Source organism: Sciurus carolinensis, chromosome 7 (assembly GCF_902686445.1).
Source record: "Sciurus carolinensis chromosome 7, mSciCar1.2, whole genome shotgun sequence".
In the NCBI taxonomy this organism is placed as follows: Eukaryota; Metazoa; Chordata; class Mammalia; order Rodentia; family Sciuridae; genus Sciurus; species Sciurus carolinensis.
The window spans coordinates 113,540,837-113,563,285 of NC_062219.1; the positions used below are offsets into that span (position 1 = coordinate 113,540,837).

A 22,449-nucleotide genomic window follows, 5' to 3' on the forward strand; every position below is an offset into this window, starting at 1 on the left:
GGACAGATGTCATACCGGTGGAGGAGAATCCTCCTGGCTGAACAGAACCAAGGAGAGGGAGGAAGTGGGTGGGGCAGGTACCAAGAGGCAGAAACTGGTCCAGGAAGGGACAGGAGGGGCAGCCATCTCAGGTCTGACTCATCCCCTCCAGGGGTGCCCATCCGTCCACTCTCACTGCACAGAAATAGAACAGGGCCCAAAGTCTGGTTCATTTGCCCTCTTGTCTGAGTGGAACCAAACCAGCTTCTTCAAAGGACTTCCCCGGTGGCTGCTCCACCAAGGTGAACCTCAAGGGGGCGCCCATTCTCCAGGAGAGCACAGGAGTCTCCCTCTGAAGGGAGACTCTTTTTGGGGACCCTGACCCACACCACACCACAGGTTGCATGGTCTGGAAGGGCGGAGATGATTCTTGTTCCTATCTTTGCATCTCAAGGACCGAGCCTTCAATGTCTAGGAAGAATGTCTGATTGAATAAGACTCTAGGTTTATACACAGACTGGAAACTTGCATTTATCGCTGCTTCTTCTCAAAATCCTATTAAGATGGCAATAAAAGCATTTTTCTAAAAAAGTTACAAGTCCCCAGAAACAGACAGCAGACAAAATGTTCTAAATAAAATGTTGGAAACAGAAGGCAGCTGGACAAGTGGTAGCTGTCTCATCTGAGTGGAGAAAGTTGGAATCGAAATGCTTCCAAGAGCAAGAGGTCAATGAGGTCAGTGTAAACTCCAGCCTCGTCCTGCGGCAGACTCTGGGGCTCAGAACGGGAGTACGCCAGGAGGTCCTGAAGGCTGGGATGCTGGATGTGTGGGGTAGAAATTAGGATCACAAAGTTTGACAAGGAGCTGGGGATGGTGGAACACACCTGTAATCCCATCAGCTGGGGAGGCTGAGGCAGGAGGATGGCAAGTTCAAAATCAGCCTCAGCAATTTAGTGAGACCCTAAGCAAGTTAGTGAGATGCTGTCTCTAAATAAAAAATAAAAAGGGCTGGGGATTTGACTCTGTAGTTAAGCGCTCCTGGGTTCAATCCCTGGTACAAAAAAAAAAAATTTTTTTTCTTTATACAAGGGGCAATGAGTTCCCCAGATGCCCATAGGCAGCACGTCTATGAGGCATCTCTAGGGGTCAATCCCCTCCTGATCCTGGATAAAGGCTATTCTGGAGATTCGGACTAGAGAAGCCCCAGTCTGTAGACACCACCCCTACTCCTTCCCAGGCTTAGCTCCTTAAACACTGGCACCAGGCAAAAGGGATTGCCAAGTGGCCTGGTTCCAGCCAAGGATTGCCAGGCATTTGGGGAAAGCCTCAAACTTGAAAGAGAGCCCACAATGAGCAGGCAAAGGCTCGGACTCCCAGCCATCAGTGCGGCCTCTCTCTAGGGGTTCTCCCCTCCTCTCCGCCTACCATCTTCTTTTCAGAGAAAGGAGACGGGGCAGCTTGATCGAGAAAGGCATCTGGTCCCCTTCCTCACACCAGCCCAACCTCTGTATGCAAGCATTATGCTCCATTGCATACGCTGCCATAACTATGCCCAGTGAGATGTGATTCCCAGGAACGAAACCCTGGCCTGATGGCAAATATTGACTCACACTCTGTGGGAAAAAACCTCCAATTTGTAGGCATTTGCCAATTTTCTTTGCATGAACACTCTTGCAATGGATGATTTCATAAAGTCACTGGTCATGGAGTTGGGAAGAAGTGGGCACAATCAGCTTTCACAGGCCAACAAGAGCTGGCCCCAGCACACCATGGAGTCACCCTGGGTGGGCCATGACCTGAGGCTCGCTTGGACCTGCCTCCACTCCCCTTCTATGCCCCTTGGCCCATGAGCCTAATTAGTCTTGGACCCAGCTCTCTCTCTTCTGGACCCAGGAGAGACCTGGGATGGGGACTTCATCCCTCACCAGCAAACCACAAGTCAGAGGAGACCTCTGCATTTAGGGGAACTGGAGAGGCTCCCGAAAGATGGAGTATTCTTCCTGTGGTTCTTCCCATCCTCCAATGGCCGCTCCATCCTTGGGTAAGACAACCTCATAAAAGCAGGGGTCAACTGGTGAGTCTCTTTCTTACCTCTGGAGGGGTTGCCCGACCCTGGAGCTCTGTGGCCAGCGTGGGCTTCGCTCAGGACTCAGGCTCTGGAGAGGGGTTGGGGTAACTCTTGGGGTGATGTAACTGAGAATAAGTTCTGCCAAGACTTCAGGCCCCTGTGGACATAACCTTGCCATACCACACCCCATGGCCTCCGTTTACCAGCCCACAGCCCCCCATTCAGATGCCAAGGAAGGGAAGACCAAGCTTTAATTGCTGCTGAGCGACCACTCTCTCCATTGTCAACAGCGGGGCATGACACGGCTGGCCTGTCCAGGTAACACTGCTCTTCCGGGAGTGAGCTGCCCTTCCCTTCTGGGACCCAGGGTCACAGGGGTGAGGGTGCAGGGCAGGGGCTTCTGCCGTCCCAGGCCTAGGAGTACCACAAGACCAGGTTGGCAGGAGGCACGTCAATGCGCTTGCGGGTGTGGTCTGTGTCCCTGCGGTACAGGTAGCCGCAGGTGGGCTTCTGCAAGGTGTAGAAGGGGTTCAGGGAGTTGGAATACTGGGAAGTGTAGAAATGGAACCTGAGCTTGTCCACCTTCTGCCCCTGAGGGGCCACCACCACCGGCACGTAGGCTGTTGCCAGAGACTGCTTGCGGTCCTGCGTCCACTTCCGGGACAGGGGTGAGGGTGGTGCCTTCGCCCTTTTGCCTGATGGTGCCTTTGACCCACAGCTGGGTACCGGTTTCTGTGAGTCCTGAGGAGGCGAGAAGGGGAGAGTCGGGGTCCTGGAGTCTGGACCTCAACTGCGAGAGCCAAGGGCAGGAGGGAGGAGAATGGGCCACTGTGCAGAAGCCCCCAGAGCCACCCTGGAGTGCGGCTCAGCTGGTCAGAGAGCCAGGTGCCTCCAGATCACAGGAGAAACTTTCAGGGTCCCCTGATCAGACCCCCTGTTCCTGCAGAACTCTACCTGTTTTATCAGAGACATGTGACAGACAGCTCACAGAGGCTGGGGACTTGGAGGCCCCCTTCTGTGTCTCTCCCGTCCCCTCCCCCACAGTCAATCTGTCCCCCCTCTGACTTCCAGTCACCCCCTCTCGGGCAGGGTGGCTCCAGCTTCCTCTCAAGTCTCCCTGTCACCAATCTCTTCGGCCTGTGCTCCCTGCTCTCCCAGAGTTCATTGCTCTATGTTAAAGGCCAGATCCTCTGACTCTGCTCCTCAAAGAAAGTGAAGCCCAAAGCCCCTGGCCCCAATGCAGGGTGTTTACGGTCGCGGCTCCCACTCTGCAGCTGGGCCATCCCTCCCCGGTCCTGGGTTCTGGCCGTGCTGGTCCACCTGGGATTTCCTGGTCACATCTCCTACTTGCAATCCCCCGGCCCTGGCTCAGGCTGCTCCCAGCCTGCATGCCGCCTCCCGCTCCTTGGGGGAGTCCTCTCCCCATGATACCCTGGGCTCCGAAAGGAAAGCTCTCTTGTTCATCTTCCCATCTCCTAATCCTCGACATAACGGCCGCCCAAATCCTACTCCTTCTCTGACTCCAGACCACTGCATTTAGAGCGCGCCCAACAAACGCGAGTTCCAGTGAGGGGCAGCTCGCCTGCCAAGCTGCTGTTTGTTCCATTTTAGAACACCTCTCATTGTTACCAGGTGTGTCTCCTCCCCGCCAACACCCACCTCCCTTAACCACCATGCTTGGTGAGCTGTGCTTTGGTGTCTACCCTCTTCTGGGGACCCCACTACCACATTTTGTCACATTGTACTGACATTTCTTTGCTCCTCTGCCACCACCCTTCTTGACTGCTCTGTCACCAAGCTGTCTTGTTCCCCCTTCAAACTCCACATTCCCTCCCCAGTGCTAGATGTTTGTTTTATTACGGGGACATTCCTCAACCCAAAGGGCGAAGTCCTTGTGACCATCCCCGTCCATGTGTATGGGGCTGGCTTGATTCCATTGTCCCAGGTTTCAACTCTGATGGGAACCTATTTCCTCTCTGCCCAGCCTCACAGACTTCCAGCCTCCTAGCACTGCAAGAGAACCCTTAGCTTGCAGGGTACAGTGGTGCAAACCTGTAATCCCAGTGACTCAGGATGCTGAGGTGGGAGGATGGAAAGTTAGAGGCCAGTCTCAGCAATTTAGAGAGGACCTAGGCAACTTAGTGAAATCTTGTGTCAAAATAAAAAAATACAAGGACTGGGGATGTGGTTCAGCATTGAAGCACCCCAGCCTTTAGCCCTAGTTTGTGGAGTTAACTGGTGGAAGGTGAGCCCGTCTTCTTACAGAAGAGGTCCCGTGGGTTCAAGTCAAGATGGCGCTCTTTTGCATTTAATTGACAAACTATTTGCCCCGCCCAAACCTGCCCAGGGCTTTCTTCCAAGACATTTCTGGCTCCTACTGATTCCCACCTGTGTTTCCACACAGTCGAGATATCCAATCAGATTAGTGACCCACCAGCACCTCTCAGAACCATCCTGTGGCTAAGTGACCCATGACCACATGCACGCACCCCGCTGCTCTGAGGTCTGCCTGCATCCTCTCACCTGTCTTGTGGCTCTGTGCCGGGAAGGACTGGGGTGTGTGAGCACACACGTTATAAAGGAGCGGTCACTATGGGTGTGCAAGTGCACTGTGACCCCCTCCTCCAGCTTTGCACCCTGGTGTTCTGCTTTTCTCATCCTAGTCCAAAGTCACAGGCTAAGACTTGGCTGTCTTGGACACCTGGACCCTTTGCCTTAAGCCCAGGAAGCCAGTGCCAGAGGTGCCAGAGGTGCCAGAGGTGGGTGCATCAAATGACTGCGGGACACTGACCTACGACCATGCGGAGGGAAGGGAGATGTGCTTGCTAACAAGACTGAGCACCTACCACGTGCCAGGCCCTAGCTGCTCAGCTCTGCAAAAACTCCTAAGGGCCACTTGAGATGTTACTTCCACTTTTCAGATGACGAAACTGAGGCTCAGAGGCTCCTCAGCATTCATCTGCATTCACAGTTCGTGGCATTGTGCATAACTACCTTGCAGAAGTCCCGTGACTAGTTAGTGTGTGGACCAGGATCCCAGCGCTCACTTCCCTCTCCGCCCCGCCGCAGGCCCTGGCGTGGGCCAGCTTGCCCTGGGTCTGCCCGTCTGCTCTGCCTGAAATGCAGCTACTGCCCCTGCAAACATATAGGGCCCAGCACATCCAGGGGCAAGACATGCTGGGCAGAAACTGGGATGGAGGGATGAGAGGAAGAGGAGAAAAATGAGAAGTGAGGGGAGAAGGAAAGTAGGAAGGGGAAGGAGGAAGAGGGAGCCCAGGCAGTCCCAGCCTTGCCCTGCCCTTTCCGAGGACCAAGCCAGGCTCCAAATGACTAACCTCAGCGCGCTGAGAACACCCCATCTCCTTCCCAGGACCCAGCGCAGCCACAGTGGAGGTGGGTGGGGCCTGCCTGCATACTTTCCAGGTTAACATCTGGTTTCATGGAACGATCTCCTCCCTCTCACATCCTCCCCGCCAAGGGCAGTGTGCGTGTGCGTGTGTGTGTGTGTGTGTGTGTGTGTGTGTGTGTGTGTGTATTTTGATCAGTGGTTCTCAAAGGTGTGTATGGGGAGGCATTTGGCAATATCGGGAGACATTTTTGGTTGTCACATCAAGTGGGTACAGGTCAGGGCTGCTGATGCCCATCCTTCTGTGCCCAGGACATCCCCACAACCATGAAGGACAGCACACAAGGTCACAAGAGCTGAGGTCAAGCAACCGCAGGTTCTGGGTTCTGAGCTCCAGCTCTGGGCGCTGAAGAAGACGCCGGCTCCCACCTGCTTCTCCCCCCTATGCCTCCTATTCTGTGGGGAGCAAGAAAGGCTGAAGGGCCAGTAGAGGGGTTGGTAGCCCCTCCCCTCCCTTTGGAATCCTGCTCCCTGTTTTCATTTGGGTTTCAAGCTAGAGCCACAGAAGGGATCCGAAGAGAACTCTCCCTTCATGCTGCCCTCTCTGCAGGCAGGCCCAAAGACCTGTCAGGAGGTCCCTTCTACCAGGATCTAGAGCAGGCGGAGGGGCCGAACTGCAGTCTAGGCAAGAGCCCTGTGTCCTCAAGCCCTCCAGGCCATGGGGCACGCATGATCCACCACGGTCGTACCTGACTCTGGTAGAGGGTCTTGAGCCCTGTTGAAAGGCAGGGGGCAGTGGGGTTGGCCACCATCCCAGCTTCTGGGCAACTTAGTAAGACCCTGTCTCAAAATAAAAAATACAAAGGGCTAGGGATGTGGCTCAGTCATAGGGCACCTCTGGGTTCAATTCCCAGTACTACAAAAAAGAAAAAGGAATAAAGAGGAGGAGGAGCAGGAGGGAGGGGGAGGGGAGGAGGAGGGGGGAGGAGAGGAAGGAAGGAAGGAAGGAAAGAAGGAAATGCAAATAGCAGACAGCAGTGGGTGAGGCAGCTGGTAGGCCTCCGGGGGCAGCAGCTGTGAGGAATGTGCCCTGGCTTTGCAGTTTGGAGATTGAGCTCCAGGCCTGACCCTGCCCTCACAGGTCAGGCAACTTTGGGCAAGCTGCCGGGCCTCTGAGCTTCATCTGCCTCATGGGCAAGATGGGGATGCTAAGGTTTTTAACTCCACCAGCCGGCCCCGGGTGCCATGGCAGGGGGACCGTGGAAGCACAATGCAGGCCTATGATCAGCCTCCCTGGCTTTGTGAACCCGAGGGGTGGCGGGCTCTGAGGGAGTGGTTGGGGAGGCCAGCCGTGGGCCTCGCTTCCCATGAGGCTGGACAGCACAGGGCCCTGCAGCCGACTGCCTGAACCGGATTCCACAACCCCTGCCCGATCTTTGGGCAAATTATAATCCTCTGTACCTTTATCAGTTTCCCCACTGACAAAGTGGGAATAACAAAAGAATTCATATCATAGGCTTACTGTGAGCTAGTCCGCATGAAATGCCCAGACTTCTTAAGCATTCAATAAACCTTGGTTGTTTCGTTTGGGTTTTCTTTCTTTTCTTTCTTCTTCCCTTTCTTTTTTTTTTTTTTATGACAGTATCTCCCGAAGTTGCCCAGGCTGGCCTCAAATTTGCAATCCTTCTGTCTCAGCCTCCCGAGTAGCTAAGATTATAGGTGTATGCCACTGTGCTAGACCTTAGCCCGTATTATTATTTATGGCAAGTTTGGCTAGGACATGAGGTAGGAAGTGTATTGGAAAAGTGTAGGAGCAGAAGGACAGAAGTGCCGGCCCTCCCCCTGTGCCCCAGGGAGACAGCAGAAGCCCCTAGGAGGAGAATCGGTGTAGGCAGTGGCCCTCGCAGCTGCACCTTTTGTGAGAGGCTGGGCTCCCAGCCACACGTGGGCCTGGCTAGGGCTTTCATTCTCCTTCCTGTCCACCAGATTTCTTGTGACCTTGGGCTGCCTGGCTGCAGTCCTATGACGTCACCCCACCTTGGACATCCTCGACCAGGGCCTTCCTTGATGGTAAACTGGAGCTTCTGGTGGTCAGGGGCTCCTGGGACTCCCAGGGACTCTTGGCATGGTGAAGCCACTGGGGCATTGCCCTAGGGGCGCATTGTGACATCCCTTTACAACACAATCCTGTCTTCCTAAGGAGACAGGGTCAGGGCTAGGACTGAGGTCTCAGGACTTGGGGGGTCTTCAACCTTGACACTGGCCCACTCTGCTATCCCCTCCTCCTACAAACCCCTAGAACCTCTGAGCCACGGGCCATGGGTGGGCAGTGGGGTAAGATCAGGTAACTCCAGAAGCCCTCGCGCCTCCGTTGTTCCCCAGCTTGTCATAAGAAATCACCGGTAGAGAGGGAATGTACCCTGCCATCTCTACGTTCTCCTCTTCCTCTTCTCCTTCTCTTTTTTCCCCTCCCTCCCTCCCTCCCTCCCTCCCTTCCTTCCTTCCTTCCTTCCTTTTCTTCTTTTCTCTCTCATCTATATACTTACCTTTCAAATAACAGCAATAGAATGAACGGATGGATGGACGGATGGATGGACGGATAGATGGATGGATGAATGGACGGACGGACAGACAAGAGTGGGAGTATGGCTGGGGAGATAGAAGGGCCTGGCCAGTGGGTGGTGGTGGACAGACTGACCCTCCTGATCTGTGCCCTTCCCACCTCTGAAGCCTCATCGCTTGTACCTTTTCTTCACTCTGTGCAGTGGCTTGTTTTCACACCCAGCTGTCCCTCCTCTGAGTCACTGCGTGCACTGCCTCTTCCCCTGGACAGCTCTAACCAGGGGAGATGAAGGTAGGGCGGGTGGGTGGGCAGACGGGTGGCTGGCTGCCTGGTGAGTAGGTGGAGGCATGGTGGGTGGCTGTGGTAGAGAGGACAGATTGCAGGCCCAGGAGTTAGACTTGAACTTGAATCCTTGCTCCACCATTTTACTAGTGTGTAAGTTTGGGCAAACTAATTGACCTATCTCCACTTCTGTGTCCTCATCTGTTAAATGGGTAGATTAAGGTGTACCTAGTAGGGTTGGGCAAACACTCAGTGCAGTACTTGGCACAGAGCATGCCCTCCATAAATATTAGCTCTCATTACAGGTGGGTGGGTAATTGGATTGATACGTGGGTGGCTGTTTGCACTTCCCTGTCCCTCACTTCAAAAGCCAGGTCCTCACTATCTCCCTGGGGTCCCGGCTCCCCAGTTCCATACTTGGCCAGCATCTCCCAGGAGTATATCAGTATGTAGGAATGATGTGGGCTTTTCCTTGGGGTCAGTGGGGATGGTGAGGGAGGACCAGGAGGAGGCAGACAGAGCAAGCTGGTGCCACCCTGCCCTCTGCCCCACTGGCTCAGTCGGGGCCTGGCCTTATTTTTTCCTTCCTTGGCACCATGTCAGCACTGACTGTTGGTGACGGGGTGAACTTTGGGGCCCATGGGCAGGTTGGAGGTTGGGGTGCTGCTGGCTTGTGGGCTGTGCCTAGATCTCACACACTGATGGTAATGACCCCTAATTTCTGAGGAGGCTGGGAGGCTGGGCAGGGAGGAGGACTAGTCCCAGCAACCAGGACCTCCCCACAGAGCCCCTCGTCCTGGGTCCCCAAGTGCTCGGGGCCACGAGGTCTTGCATGCGGGGAGGGAAGGAGAATGGGAACCCGGTCTTCCGGGCAGAGTGTCCAGCCTTCCTGGGTCTGGGGAAAGTGGCCTCGCTCCCAGCCCTGGGCCTGGAGGGGATTTGGGAGGGAGTCCAGGAGGCTGGCAAGTTTGTGGGGAGGAAGAACCACAACTCAGCACGTGCTTGGTCTCGGCAAAAGGGGTGAGGTGTTGGCTGGCAGCCAGGAAAGCTGGGTGACCTGAGCCAAGTCCTTCCCCCTCTCTGGGCCCCACCCCTTTTCCCTTTGTGTACCAAGAAGATGTTGTGTCCCTTCACCTTGGACCTTTGATGGTGGGTGAACTGAATTACATCCTGAGCCTTCAGGCAGGGACCTGCCGTCTGACCACAGCACTGGGACCTGCCACCAGCGTCCCAAGCCCAGACCCTCTAGCCTCAGTGGGCAGTGGCTGGGGAAATCTGCTTCAGGAAGACCCAGCCAGACAAACTATATCTGTCTTATTTCATTTATAAATTGCATCTCTTCTCAGCCTTTTGGCTGAGATCAAGTGTTGTTTGTAAATTGCATGGTGGTTAAGATCACGACCTGTGGGACTGGGAGTGTCACTCACTGGTGGAGTGCTCACATCCCCAGCACTGGGGGAGAAAAGGATTCTGACCTCTGGACTCACTCCACCTGGGTTCCAATCCCAGCTCTTCTCAGCTGGGTGACTTGGACAAGTTACTTAACCTCTCTGTGCCTTAATTCCTAATCTGCAAAGTAAGGATAATAGAGTTTCCTTGAAAGTTCAGTGAGGAATGAGGCTGCCTGCTGTCTGGTGCTGCTGCTGAGTTAGGCCATGGTTACTTCTCAACTCCAGGCCACACTGATCCAACCCTGTCCCCTGGAAACTCCCTTCCGGCTTCCCTCTCCATTCCAGGCACGACCTCATTTTATTCATCATCAGATTTCCTGGAAGGCAGGACTGTGCGCCACAGCCCTTGGTGCTCAGGGGGTGTTTGGGGAAGATGAAGACAGACCTGAGGCTCAGGAGAGCCTGGAGCACAGAAAGATCCACTGCCCCCTCCCCCAACATACATAGCTCTTCCCCTCCTGTCAGCTCTGTCCCCAGGGGCAGACCAGTGGTCTTCAGAGTCTTGCCACAGCCTTGCTTTAAGAAGCCCTGGCTTTTTGAACATTTTCTCTACCTCTTCTTACCTGCTGTGTGATTTGGACAAATTACTTAATCTCTCTGATACTTACATGTTTTTGCCTTTGTCGTACCTGAAGTATAGAGAGCTGAATTGTTCACGCGCCTTGCTTGTGATGCATTATTATCGCTTGACCATGAAGGCCGCCTCCTACAGTAAAACGTCCCCTATATCTCATCCACCAAACACCTTCCCCGCACCCCTGCCAGAGGCAAGCATTCCTTGTATTAATGACTATCTTCTTGCTCAAGTGTTCTCGCAAAATATATACTGTTGTTTTGTGTGCTGGTAGTTTCATTTACATAAGCGGTATTGTGTGTTTTAGATCTCGTTCTGTTGTTTACTTTATTACTCGGTTGGGTTCTGAAGATGTTATCCCTTCCTGCTGTTTGAAGCTCATTCCAGTTGCTGGCTGAGTATCTACTTCCTTGCTGCCGATGGCTACGCGGTCCTCTGTCCACATCTTACCCCTCTGCTCCCTGAGATGGACCCCCACGTGCCTCCAAGTCCCCATCCCAGCAAACAATGCTGCGATATCATCACATCTAGGTTCCCCCTCCCGACCCCCTCCCCCTTTTTTTTTTTGTTTTTGTTTTATTTGAGACAGGGTCTCACTGTGTTGCCCAGGTTGGCCTAGAGCTCCTAGATTCAAGAGAGCCTCCTGCCTCAGCCTCCCCCGTAGCTGGGATTACAAGTGTGTGCTGTAGCACTGGAATGGGGCCATCCTTTTCTCCCCACTGTGGTGCTGGGGATCAAACCCAGGGCCTTGCTCATGCCAGGCAAGTGCTCTACCTCTGAGTTACGCCCTCGGACCAGAATTTGGGTTCTTACATTTTGTACTTATCTTTTTTTTTTTTTTAACAGTTTTTTAAATGTACCTATGCACATACCCATTTCAGATTGTGGGATGTTTCGTAATAGGATATTTTTACCTACTCTTTAAGGTGACCTGGTAGGTGCCTGCCCCAGCTGTTATCCCCTCCCAAGCCCTGCCCCAGAATTTTCCTTCTTAGGGTTCTTGGCTGACTGACACTGCTCTCTTACAGCCTCTGGTGGCCTCCCCAGTCCCACCCAGAGTCAGGGCTGGGGATGGAGAGGGAGTGCTCAGGGCTGAGTGCTCACCCTGAACCAGACCCTCCTGCTGATGTGCCTGTGTGTGTGTGTGTGTGTGTGTGTGTGTGTGTGTGTGTTTGCAGTACTGGGGATTTAACCCAGGGGTGCTCTACCACTGAGCTACATCCCCAGGCCTTTTTATTTTTTATTTTGAGACAGGGTCTCTCTAGGTTGCCCAGTGTGGCCTTGAACTTGCCCTCCTCCTGCTCAGTTAGGATTACAGGCCTGCACCACAGCGTCTGCCCTCTGCCGGTACTTGTGCTTGCTCTCTCACTCACATTGCATCACATCCCTATGTCACCAGCCCTGTTGCACACATCGACAAAGGGAGGCTCAGAGAGGAGACTATGTGGAGAGGGTCAACTAGAGGTGTCACTGAGCCAGGATTCAAACCTAGTCTGTAGCCCAGGATCTTCCCAATGTCATGATACCATCAACAGAGCCCACGGATAAAAAGAGAGGTGCGTCTATTCCAGAACCCCCAAACATAGTGCTCCCAGCCAGGCAGACTCAGATGCCATGCCCTCAGACACCAGTTAAGTGAGTGTCCCTGGAGCTCCCTTCTCAGGAGAGGTAGGAGTGCCCACCTAACCCAGAGTGGAGCTGAAGTAGGTGCGATCGGATACTCCCAACCCCCGACACCCCAGCTCCCCTCCGCTGACCTAAGAAACCTTTCAGGAGCTGGTCTGGATGTCTCCTGTCTAGGAACAAGACGCTGGGCAAGATGGTCTGCAATTCATTATCATTTGGGCTTTGGGAAGCTGGGAATTCTGATTTTTGCTCCTAGGAGTCAGCTGCAGAGACCCAGGATGGGGTGAAGGTCCACCTGACCTTCTCCACTCAGGGTCCACTCTCCCCGCTGTGTTGGAGGAGAGACCACATAGGCATAATTGGGTCTCCGGAGAGAGCAACTTCCAGGCCCCAATGCCACCCCCTAATCCAGAACTGACCAGTAGAGTCGGCACTCGGGGCTTACTGAGTAATCGCTGAGCAAAGGTTTAATTATGTGATTGGGCTTTTGTCTGTTATTTGACTGTTCCTCTTACCGGAGGAGCAGGTGTGTGGTGTTATTAGATGACGGGAGTCGGGCTGAGCAGTGACGGCACTTGGTGCTGAGTGGACAGAAAACTGGGCCCTGACTCTGCCCCAGGGAACCTGGCCTCAAAGGCTTCAAGGCCTGCCAAATGAAGCTGAGGGGTTGTGGGAGCTCGTCACTGCTGAACCAAGGCCTTCCTTCCAGAGACTCCCCCAAACCTGGTCAAATGGGAAGGAACTGAGGGTGAAACGAGTGCAGTAAGGACGGGGAGAGGCCAAACATCCAGCCTCTGGTGTCCGTGAGTCACTCTGGTCCCCATTGTCCTCCATTCCAACCGAACCTCACACCAAAGCAAGGGACCAGCTCAAGGGAGAAATGAACTAACACGTCGGGGTGTCCCCTGTTGCCAGGCCCCAAGCTGGGTTCTATTTTTGTGGTGCTGGGGATTGAACTTGGGGTCTTGCCCATGCTCGGCAAACGCAGCACCTCTGGGCTTTGTCCCCGCCCACTTTACACCCTTATCTTATTTAATCTTCATAACAACCCCAGGAACAGTCACTGGTATTACTCCTGTGGATGAAGAAAGGACTCAGAGTATTGCCCCCTTCTTGCCTGGCAGTACTGGGCCCTCCCTTTCTTCTGAAGACGTGTCCCACAGACTAACGGTCATGCTTTCTGGTTCCACTATGAGCACGTAAGTCCTGGCTCCTGCCCTCTCCTGCTGTATGGATTAACTTTTTGATGAATCGATTAAGTGGTCTTTCTCCCCTTAGCCTTTCTTCTTCCCTCCATCCTTCATCTAGCCATTAGACAAACATCCTTAAAATACAGCTGTTACCAGTCCCCCTTGCTTGCTCAGGATCCCCCAGAGCATCCTGGGAGGCACTGGGTCTAGGCCAGAGCCTCTCAAACATTTGTGTATGTGCCTGAATATCCTGGGGTCTTTATTAAAACGCAGCTTCTCTGTTGGGTAATCCACCAATTCATCAAGTCTCATAATGACCTTAAATTAATAACCCATTTTATAGATGAACATGGGCTCGGAGAGGTTGCCCCAGGTCTGGGAGGGGCCTGAGATTAAACATTTCTGAGATCCCAGGTGATATAGATGCTATTGATTCATTGACCACATTGCAGCAGGGTTCTTCTAGGCCAAACTCCCTGCCTCGTTATTTCTTCCATAGTTTTTAAATAGGAAATATATTTATATAATTGGAAATCTAAAAAATTTTCCCAACCTTCCCCAGATGACCACTTTTAGTAGTTTTTTTGCTTGCTTTGGAGGTATTAGGGATTGAACTCAGAAATGCTGTACTTCTGAGCTACATTACCAGTCCTTTCTATTTTTTATTTTATTTTTCTTGTACAAAGGATTGAACCCAGGGGCACTTAACCATTGAACCACACCCCCAGCCCTTTTTATTATTTTTTTTATTTTGAGACAGGGTCTCATAAAATTGCTTAGGGCCTCACTAAATTGCAGAGGCTGGCCTCAAACTTGCCATGCCCCTGTCTCAGCCTCCCTAGGCAATGGAATTACAGGGATGCACCACAGTACCTGGCCAATTTTATTAGTTTATCTTTCCAAAGTTTCTCTGTGCCAAAACAAGTAAATAAGACCAAATAAGACTGTACATACCCTGCTCCACCTCCTACCCTTCACAAATGGCAGGACACTACTACACACATGGTTTGGTTAACACTATCAGTTCATCATGGTGATAACTGACATAGTTGGCTGACTCATCTATTTTTAGACTTATTATTCCATGCTGTGAATGTGCCACAATTTATTTAACCAGTCACCTCTTCATGGATATTTGGTTCTTTCTGATATTTCCAGCTGCCTTTCCTAGCCCTCCATACCCTGGGCAACCTTGCTGTGACCTCCCTCCCACCCCCAATTCCATGCTCCACCATCCCAAGCCCCTGCAGACAACTCCTGCAAGCCCTTCCCAGATCCTCCAGCCCACCCTGCTCGCTCTTGTCTCTGAGCCTCTGTCCTACAGTCAGCCTCCTCCTCCTCCTCCTCCCACTCCTCAGCCACCTCCCTACCCTTCATCTTTCCATGGCTCTCTGCCTGTCTCTCCAAATAGACTGTAGCAACTGGGACTCAGGAACCGGGTCTCTCATTCCTCTGGCTTCTTCTCAACCCAGAGCTGTTCACACACAGTTGTTCTCAAGAATATCAGTTACACAGGGGAAGCTGCATATGAATGGAGCTGCCTGCCGTGACTCTGCTGGGCCTGGTGCTGAGTGGAAGAGCCCAGGAGTTACCTGGGGTGGGAGGGACCTCATGCCTCAGAAGTCTCCAAAAAAAAAAAAAAAAAAGAAAGAAAGAAAAGAAAAGAAAAAGAAAAAGAAAAGTCCCTGTTGTGCCTGAGTGTCTAGGGCACTTGGGTATGTTGTGATGATAGCCAGCGTGTCAGGGTTTCTAGGGTTCCTTGTGCCCTTCTGGTGGGGGCCGTGGGAGGAACCATGATGTGGAGAGAAGGTGGATGGATGTGTGCCTGTGCCCTAGGAGGATGCTTCTCATTAACATCCTTGTCATCCTTCATGGGCCAGCTCCAGTCTCAATCATTCTAAGAAGCCCTTCTGGACTACTCCAGCCCGTGCCAATCTCTCCACCTCTGAATTCCTGCTGCCTGTCTTAGTGACAGCAATCACAGTTCTGTACTTAGTCATCCCCGGTTTGCCACCTGGAATCATATAAACCTTGTCTGCCCGATGAGACTCCAAGATCCTCTGTAATGGAAACAAGACTGATGATTGCCTTATGTCCCTCACCCCAGTGTAGCACTAGGCCACTGGGAACTCCTCCACAAGGATTTCCCGAAAGGACTAGGATTGCTTCCAGGACTGCTGTAGTAGCGAGTGGCGTGGGACAGAGTTGACCACAGGCATGTCTCTGACCAAAACATCTGGGAAACCCACATACATGTCAGCTCTTCGTTGTGTGACAAAATACCTGAGAAAAAACACTTTAAAGGAGGAAAAACAAATATTCTGGCTCATGGTTTCAGAGGTTTTGGTGCATGTATGGCTGACTCCATTGCTATGGGCCTGTGGTGAGACAGAGCACTGAGGCAGAGAGCGTGGTAGAGGAAAGCTACTTACCTCATGGCCATCAGGAAGCAGAGGGAGAGGGCCCAGGGATGACATAGAGTTCCCAAGGGCATGCTCCCAAAGACCCGCTTCCTTCAACTAGGTCTCACTTCCCACAGTTTCTTCCAACTTCCAATAGTCCATTCAAATTATGAATCCATCAATGGTTTAATTCAACGATGAGGTCAGAGCCCATATCCAGTCACCTTCCAAAGGCCCTACCTCTGAACACTGCTGCGTTGGGGACCAAGTCTTTAACACATCAACCTTTGGGGGACATTCCAGATTCAAGTTATAAGAACAGGTGTTTTTGAAAATGCTACTATCCCCTTGATCTGTTCCTTGGTCCCTCCCCACCTTGTACCTGGAAGACAATGACTCACAGCCACAAGCCCTGAAGGCCAGGCTCATCTGGTCCCTTGATGCTGAAGCAAGTGAAGGGACTTCTCAGAAATGTCACTGTCAGGAAAAAGAACTGAAGTGTTAAAGCAACAGGACAAGCAAAGTTAATATGTGAATTTTGTCTGGACTGTGGATTGGAAAAAGAAATAAGCCAAAATGACATTGGGGGCATAAGGGGGAAATTATTACTATGAAGTATTAGATGGTAAATGTGTATCAATGTTAGGTTTCTTGAGGGTGACAATGGTGTTGTGATCATATAAGATAAGGTTCTTAGGCAATGGATGCTGAGGTATTAGGGGAGGAATTTTTTGGTTCAATGCTGGGGGAAGAGAGGGAATGTGGCAGTGGGCTATCCCCAGGGAAAACAGAGACTTGATCCCTCCCACCAGGCCTCCTACCCCTGCTGCCCAGAACACAGCATGCCAACCCCTTGACCTGACTCCCTCTCTCAGCATCTTTCACACAGTGTCTCCCAGGTGCTCATTTGATGGGACCTTCTCCAGAGGACAGCCACCCTGACTTGGCCAGGATGGCATACCAAGGGCCTTCAAGGACCACTGCACTTTAAGGACCACTAAATTCTAAGTGGGTTCTACCCATCTTTGGTATTTACTTAACTCTACAAGAAAAAAGCATTTGCTGTCCACAACAAATAGTTATCCTACACTGTCTTTGGAGCCCCAACGATAAGGGTATTTTCCATCTTGGTCACTACATTGAAATACCAGCTTGCTGTTTTACAGATGTTCTGCGCTTTCTTTTTCTTTATGGGCATGTCCTTATATCATTGATGCCCCATGGCCTACATTTTAAGAAACTGTAGGATGCTTTAACAAAGCTAGCTTTGGCCAAGCATGTACCTTCTGTTGGATGCAAGAGCTGTTTCCAAAATGAGCAGCAGTCTGACCTGGTCACGAACCGCCTTCTGAAGTAGGGAATTCGCTTGCAGCCTTCCCTTCCCCAGGGAGAAAGCAGAGGGTGGAGGAGGCGGGCCAGGAGGGAACCTGGGGGAGGGGGCGGCTCTTCTCCCAGGCAGGGAGGGCGTGGGCTGGGCGAGGTCCCCAGCCCACCGGGCCGTGCCAACAATGGCCTGTTGTAGAAGGAGGCCAGGAAGGAATGTGGCCCGGGGAGTTGGGCGGCGGGGCGGCTGCTGCGGTGGCGGCCGCGGGGCGGGGCCCGGTCTCAGTGGCAGCCTCTTACCTGTCCAGGTAGCTCGCATTTCCCGGAGAGCGGCGGCGCCCGCAGCACCTGTCGCCCGGTGCGCGGGCCGGGAGGACGGCGGGGGACATGGCCTAGTGGAGTCCCCTGGGGAGACCGTGCGGAGTTCAGTCCCGGGCAGGGCAGGGCGAGGGAGGGAAGGTCCTTCCCCGGGGTCCGCGCGGCCTGCGGCAGCATGAAAAAGAACCAGACGGTGCAGGGCACCTTCAGCAAACTCTTCGGGAAGAAGCACGCCAATCCCGCCGCCACCTCCCTCTATGCCACCAACCCCCCGTGGATTTTCACTCAAGAAGCCCGGGAGGAGGGGACCAGAGATTTTGGTAAGTGGTCCCGGGGACAGAGAGGGACCCAGGAGAGTGGCCCGCAGCGCTGCCTCCCTCGGGTTTCCGCTCCTCCGAGCGCTGGGAAGGCGGGAGCCGGCAGGGCGCAGGGCGCAGGGCGCAGGGGACGCGACACGTTGGAACCTGTGGACGGGCTGAGGAGGCGGCGCGCACCGGGAATCGGGAAGGAGCCTGCGGTGGGGTGGGAGAGGGGGAAGGGACCCCGTCGCAGAGAGGGGAGAACTTTGCAGGCCACTTTGGTCCCTGTCCCTCCTCCGAGGTGTTTCTTTGTTTATTTTTGTTTTGTTTTTCCCTGTCCTTGGTGGAGCTCCTGTTCGCGTTACTGTTGCCAGAAAGGCTTCCTGAGGGTTTCGGTGTCTCACCACCCCCCACCCCCATCCGCATTCTGAGTCAGAAGTGTTCCCCATATCTGTGGCTAGAGGGGGCCCATTCTCCCTCCACCTTTCCGCCTCCTCTGTCCTCCCCAGCCCCTGTACTGCCTCTCTGGCCCAGAGAGACCACTGGGCAGAGAGAGGGGCTGCCCTCTGGGTGTCCACACGTTTGGCTTTGTGTTGGTGAAGCCTGGGAAAAAATCAACACTGGCCACTACTACAGGTTACCAGCCCATTTGTGACACCACATTAGTTATTGGGGTCACAGGCTCTTGCCAGGTCAACCCGAGGCCTGTGGGCTCAGACTGAGGAGCCAGAGATGGGCAGTGGAGGACATAATCCTGCTCCCTGACCCCAGCTGTGGCTGGTCCCTGGATCAGGGTGGTATGGCTCTGTAGGCCACATTGGCCCAGCCCCAGGTCTGGCTGTAGGTCACCTTGTTCTACAATCTTTCTGAAGTTTGTACCCTCTATAACTGGAGGGAAACCAGAAGGATGGGTATAGGAATCCATTTCTTATGTATGACTTGTTGATCTGGATCCAGGGAGGGGGACAAAACAGGGTCACCCATCACCGCCTTAGCTTCACCATAACCACACTATCTTCACTGACCCTTATGACCACTGTGCTGGGGCCCGTAGAGGATCTCACCAGCCTGGGCCCCTGATATGGATTCAGTTCAATGCCCACGTTACCAGAGTCAAGATAAAAGGTAGGGCGGACAGAAGCTGGGGATCCCTGGCCTGAGGATCTCAGCTCAGCCAGTGAACAGAGCTAACTATATGGTGTTCAGTCCTTTGGCAGCCTTCGCTGTAAGGAAGGGCATTCCTGACACAAGGAAGGGCAGGGTGAGTTGGAGGCATGACTTAGGAACTTACAGATACTGTGTGCTGGCCCGTTGCACTCTGTGAGGCCTAAACCCCTCTCCTGGCCTGAAGAAAGACACTCCACAGCATACATTTATTGATCCATTCTTAGGTGCAAGGTCCCATCCTGAAATCATTGTGTTGAAAGGTTGGCATGGTGGCACACACCTGCCATTCCAGCAACTTGGGAGGCCCAAGGCAGGAGGATTACATATTCCAGGTCAGTCTCAGCAACTTAGTGAGAACCTGCCTCACAATGAATATGAAGAAGGACTGGGGGTGTAGCCCCTGGGTTAAATCTCCAGTACTACAAAAAACAAACAAACAAAAACAGTAAAGTCTGTTGTGTCATTGATTGGTTGACTCTTCATCTAGAGTCAGTTACTATTATTAGCATTCCTGTTTGACAGATGAGGAGACAGGCGCAGGGAGGTTACGTAATATACCCAAGATCACATCTCTTTAAATGGTGGAGCCAGGATCTTCCTAAGTACAATTCAATGGTGGTTCTCCCCCAGTACCAGGGATTGAACCCAGGTGTGCTCAACCACTGAGCCAAATTTCCAGCCCTTTTTTTCATATAGACTTTTTTTTTTTAGTGTTCATAGACCTTCATTTTATTCATTTATTTATATATGGTCCTAAGAATCAAACCCAGGGCCTCACACATCCTAGGCAAGCGCTCCACCACTGAGCCACAATCCCAGCCCCTCCAGCCCTTTTTATATTTTATTTAGAGACAGGGTCTTGCTAAATTGCCTAGGGCCTCGTTAGTTGCTGAGGCTGACTTTGAACTCCTGCCTCAGCCTCCTGAGCAGTTGGGATTACAGGCATGTGCCAGCGTGCCCAGCTCAATTCAGTGATTTTTAGTAATTGTCACCACTATGCTGTTTGAGGCAGGTTCTCACTAAGTTGCTGAGACTGACCTGGAATATGTAATCCTCCTGCCTTGGGCCTCCCAAGTTGCTGGAATGGCAGGTGTGTGCCACCATGCCAACCTTTCAACACAATGATTTCAGGATGGGACCTTGCACCTAAGAATGGATCAATAAATGTATGCTGTGGAGTGTCTTTCTTCAGGCCAGGAGAGGGGTTTAGGCCTCACAGAGTGCAACGGGCCAGCACACAGTATCTGTAAGCTCCTAAGTCATGCCTCCAACTCACCCCAAAGTTTCCCTTTTGAGGCAGCACCAACCTCTAAACCCAGGCACAGACACACTCTTAGCCAGCTTGCTGAACTCCTTTTTGTGGAGGAAGGTGATCCAGGGTGAATTTGACTTGAGGGCATCTGCCTCAAGAATACCCTGGAACACACACTTAGCCCCCAAAAGGGAGACCTCAGACCAGCCTCTGGGGGACTTCCTCTCCACTTCCCCTGGGCCGAGTTGTCCACTGGTGGGAGACTTCATGAGAGAAAAGAGACGTGGTACACCTTCCGCTGCTGCCTTCACCAGTCTGGGCAGGGTTTTAGCCCAGGGGACAGCTCCTCCCTGTCCCCAGGGCAGGGCTGAGCTTCCGCTGACTCAGCCAGGCGAGCCTGCACTTGGTGGGGTGGAAACAGGGAAGGCTCAGCAGGACAGCCCCCAGTGTTGTGGGGTGTTTCCTGGACGCCAGTTGGAATAGCAGTATCCCTCTTTCTTGCGTACTTGGGGTTAGGGAGGGGAGGGACTGGAGTTAGGCATTCTGGGATGGGATGGAATGCCAGTCCTACCTTGGGGTTCTGCCTTTGTCAATACTGTGGGGCTAGCCACACGCTGAACCTCATGTTTTCTTCTCTTCAATGGCAATGGTGTCCAGACCACCTAGAGGAGGGCTGCCTGAGGCCATGTACATGACAGTACTTTCAAGAGTACTAAAAAGAAAACCGCCACAATGTCCAAGTAGAGTTGCTGCAGGAGACTGTGTGGCCCACGAAGCCTAGAATAGTTGCTGCCTGCCCTTCACTGAGTTTGCCAACCCTACGCTAAAATGCGATTCCGATTATCAGGTTGTTCCCTGCTTTGAGCACCGCCTGCCCGTCTCTTCAGCTCCCCTCCTAACATGGCTGTAAGCCCGAGGAAGCCAGCCCGAGAAGGCCGTCTTCAGGTTTTAGAAGGGCAGGGGTTTGAGTTCCATGGAGATCCTGAGTCTATGAATCCTCTGGGGCCTGGGATGAGATGCCCTGGTATCGGGTTCTTGGAAAACAGGCGGTGGATGAAGGGGGGAACATCAGCGTAGGGGTGTGTAAGGGAATTAAGGAGTAACTGCTTGCTGTGTGGCTACAGTCGTGTGACAGTCTGTTTGCATAAGGGTAGGCTGGGTGCACGGGTAAAATGCAAACAGTCATGTGAAGGTGGTGACGGTAAATTTTTCTTCAATTAACTTCCCTAACTATTCCAGTAATTAGAAGGACTTCACTGGAAGCAACTGCAATCGCAATTAAACCTTCTGCCCTCCCCCAGCCCAAATGGGGCCTAAAAGGACACACAATTGTCCTTTAAATGCATGAGAAAGCAGAGATGTGGATCTTTGCAAACCCCTGATAAGGGCAGGAGCTGCTGCAGAGACAAAGCTGCCAGTGGCTCTGCACTGCTCCCTGGGCTCTTGGATTCATTGAGGAGCCTTATCTGCAGGCACTGCACGGCACCCCAGCAGCGGGATGCCCTCGTCAGCTGGGGTACTCTGTTGGCTGCCCTCTCCCATCCAATGGAAAGCACCTTGCCACCCCTGCCGAGGACTCTTATTTGAAATTCAGATTCCTGGGGTCCCACCTTAGGCCCACACACGCCAGAATCACTAGGCCCAGGCTCCAGGACTTTAACCAGCTCCCAGGTGACTCCACTATGTAGAAAGATTTGAGACTCGGGGCTTTCCTTCCCACACGGGACTAAGACTGTTCTCCTCCCCCTATGACTCCCTGCAGTGTATACAGTAGGTTGAAAATAAATGTGTAGGGGATGTGGCCAGTACCTTATCAGGAAAACCCAGTGCTCCCTAGAGTGGCTACTGGTTCTGGTATCCCTATTCCTGGGGCCCCCAACTTTGTAGCTCAGGCCAGGCTGAAGAGTGGGAAACCATGAACCCCCAGAGCTGAGCCCCTATTTCCGGCTTGGGCTGAGCTGGCACCAGTTTACAGAACCTGACCTGAGCCATGCAGGGGTGTGAAGGAGCTCTGTGTTTACCCTCGTCCCCTGGAGGTGTTCTGTGGTCTGCCAGTGGTTCAGTGTACACACACACACACACACACACACACACACACACACATGTCCTCACCAGTGCCCCATTACATAAGCACCTCTCACTGCCATAGCTCAAGTCCAGAAAGCAGGCTCTCCCTTGACCCTGCAGACCAGCTTCAGGGTGTCCTTTCTCTCCTGGCCAATAAATTAATAACAATATCATTTGTATTGGTTACCATTTCCTGAACCAGGCTCTGTGCTAAAAACCACCTGCCTTCTCAACTGAGGAACAGGTGCGAAAGGCTCGGATTGGTTCAGTGGATCAAAGTCATTGCTCTGTGGGCAGCTCAGACATCAAGAGAAGACAACGTCCTGGGATTTGCTAAGATCAGATTCTGATTTGGTAGGTTTAGAACAAGGGAGAGTTTCTAGCAAGTTCCAGGTAGTCATCCTGCTGTTGTACTGAGCAGCAAATCCTAGCCAGTAGTAGAGAGCCCTGTTTGCTGTGCTGTTCCCACTTCAGTCCCCACACTAGGGGTCCTTTGAGCTGCCTAGCCCAGGGCTCCTTCCCCTCGGATTCCTCCTCCTCC

The 22,449-nt window shown here is 52.8% G+C and overlaps 2 protein-coding genes across 4 annotated transcripts in view; one reads left to right on the forward strand and one right to left on the reverse strand.

Moving 5' to 3' along the window:
• Positions 1–1,019: 1,019 nt before the first annotated feature.
• Positions 1,020–17,395, reverse strand: Guca1anb (GUCA1A neighbor). 2 transcript variants are annotated; one of them, XM_047557458.1, is made up of 2 exons: positions 17,106–17,395; positions 1,020–2,789 (listed from the first exon to the last, which is right to left on the reverse strand). In XM_047557458.1, exons 1-2 carry the CDS (start codon positions 17,298–17,300, stop codon positions 2,463–2,465), a joined length of 522 nt encoding a protein of 173 aa, XP_047413414.1. In that variant the 5' UTR covers positions 17,301–17,395; the 3' UTR covers positions 1,020–2,462. The 2 variants fall into 2 exon arrangements, with proteins under 2 accessions (XP_047413414.1, XP_047413415.1); XM_047557459.1 differs by lacking the exon at positions 17,106–17,395 and adding an exon at positions 5,384–5,465.
• The window catches only part of C7H6orf132 (chromosome 7 C6orf132 homolog), a 31,366-nt gene continuing 26,028 nt past the window's right edge, over positions 17,112–22,449 (forward strand). For both annotated transcript variants that reach the window (XM_047557446.1, XM_047557447.1), the window contains exon 1: positions 17,112–17,443. In XM_047557446.1, the coding sequence (XP_047413402.1) occupies positions 17,299–17,443 (145 nt within the window). In that variant the 5' untranslated portion in view covers positions 17,112–17,298. The remainder of the gene's footprint in view (positions 17,444–22,449) is intronic.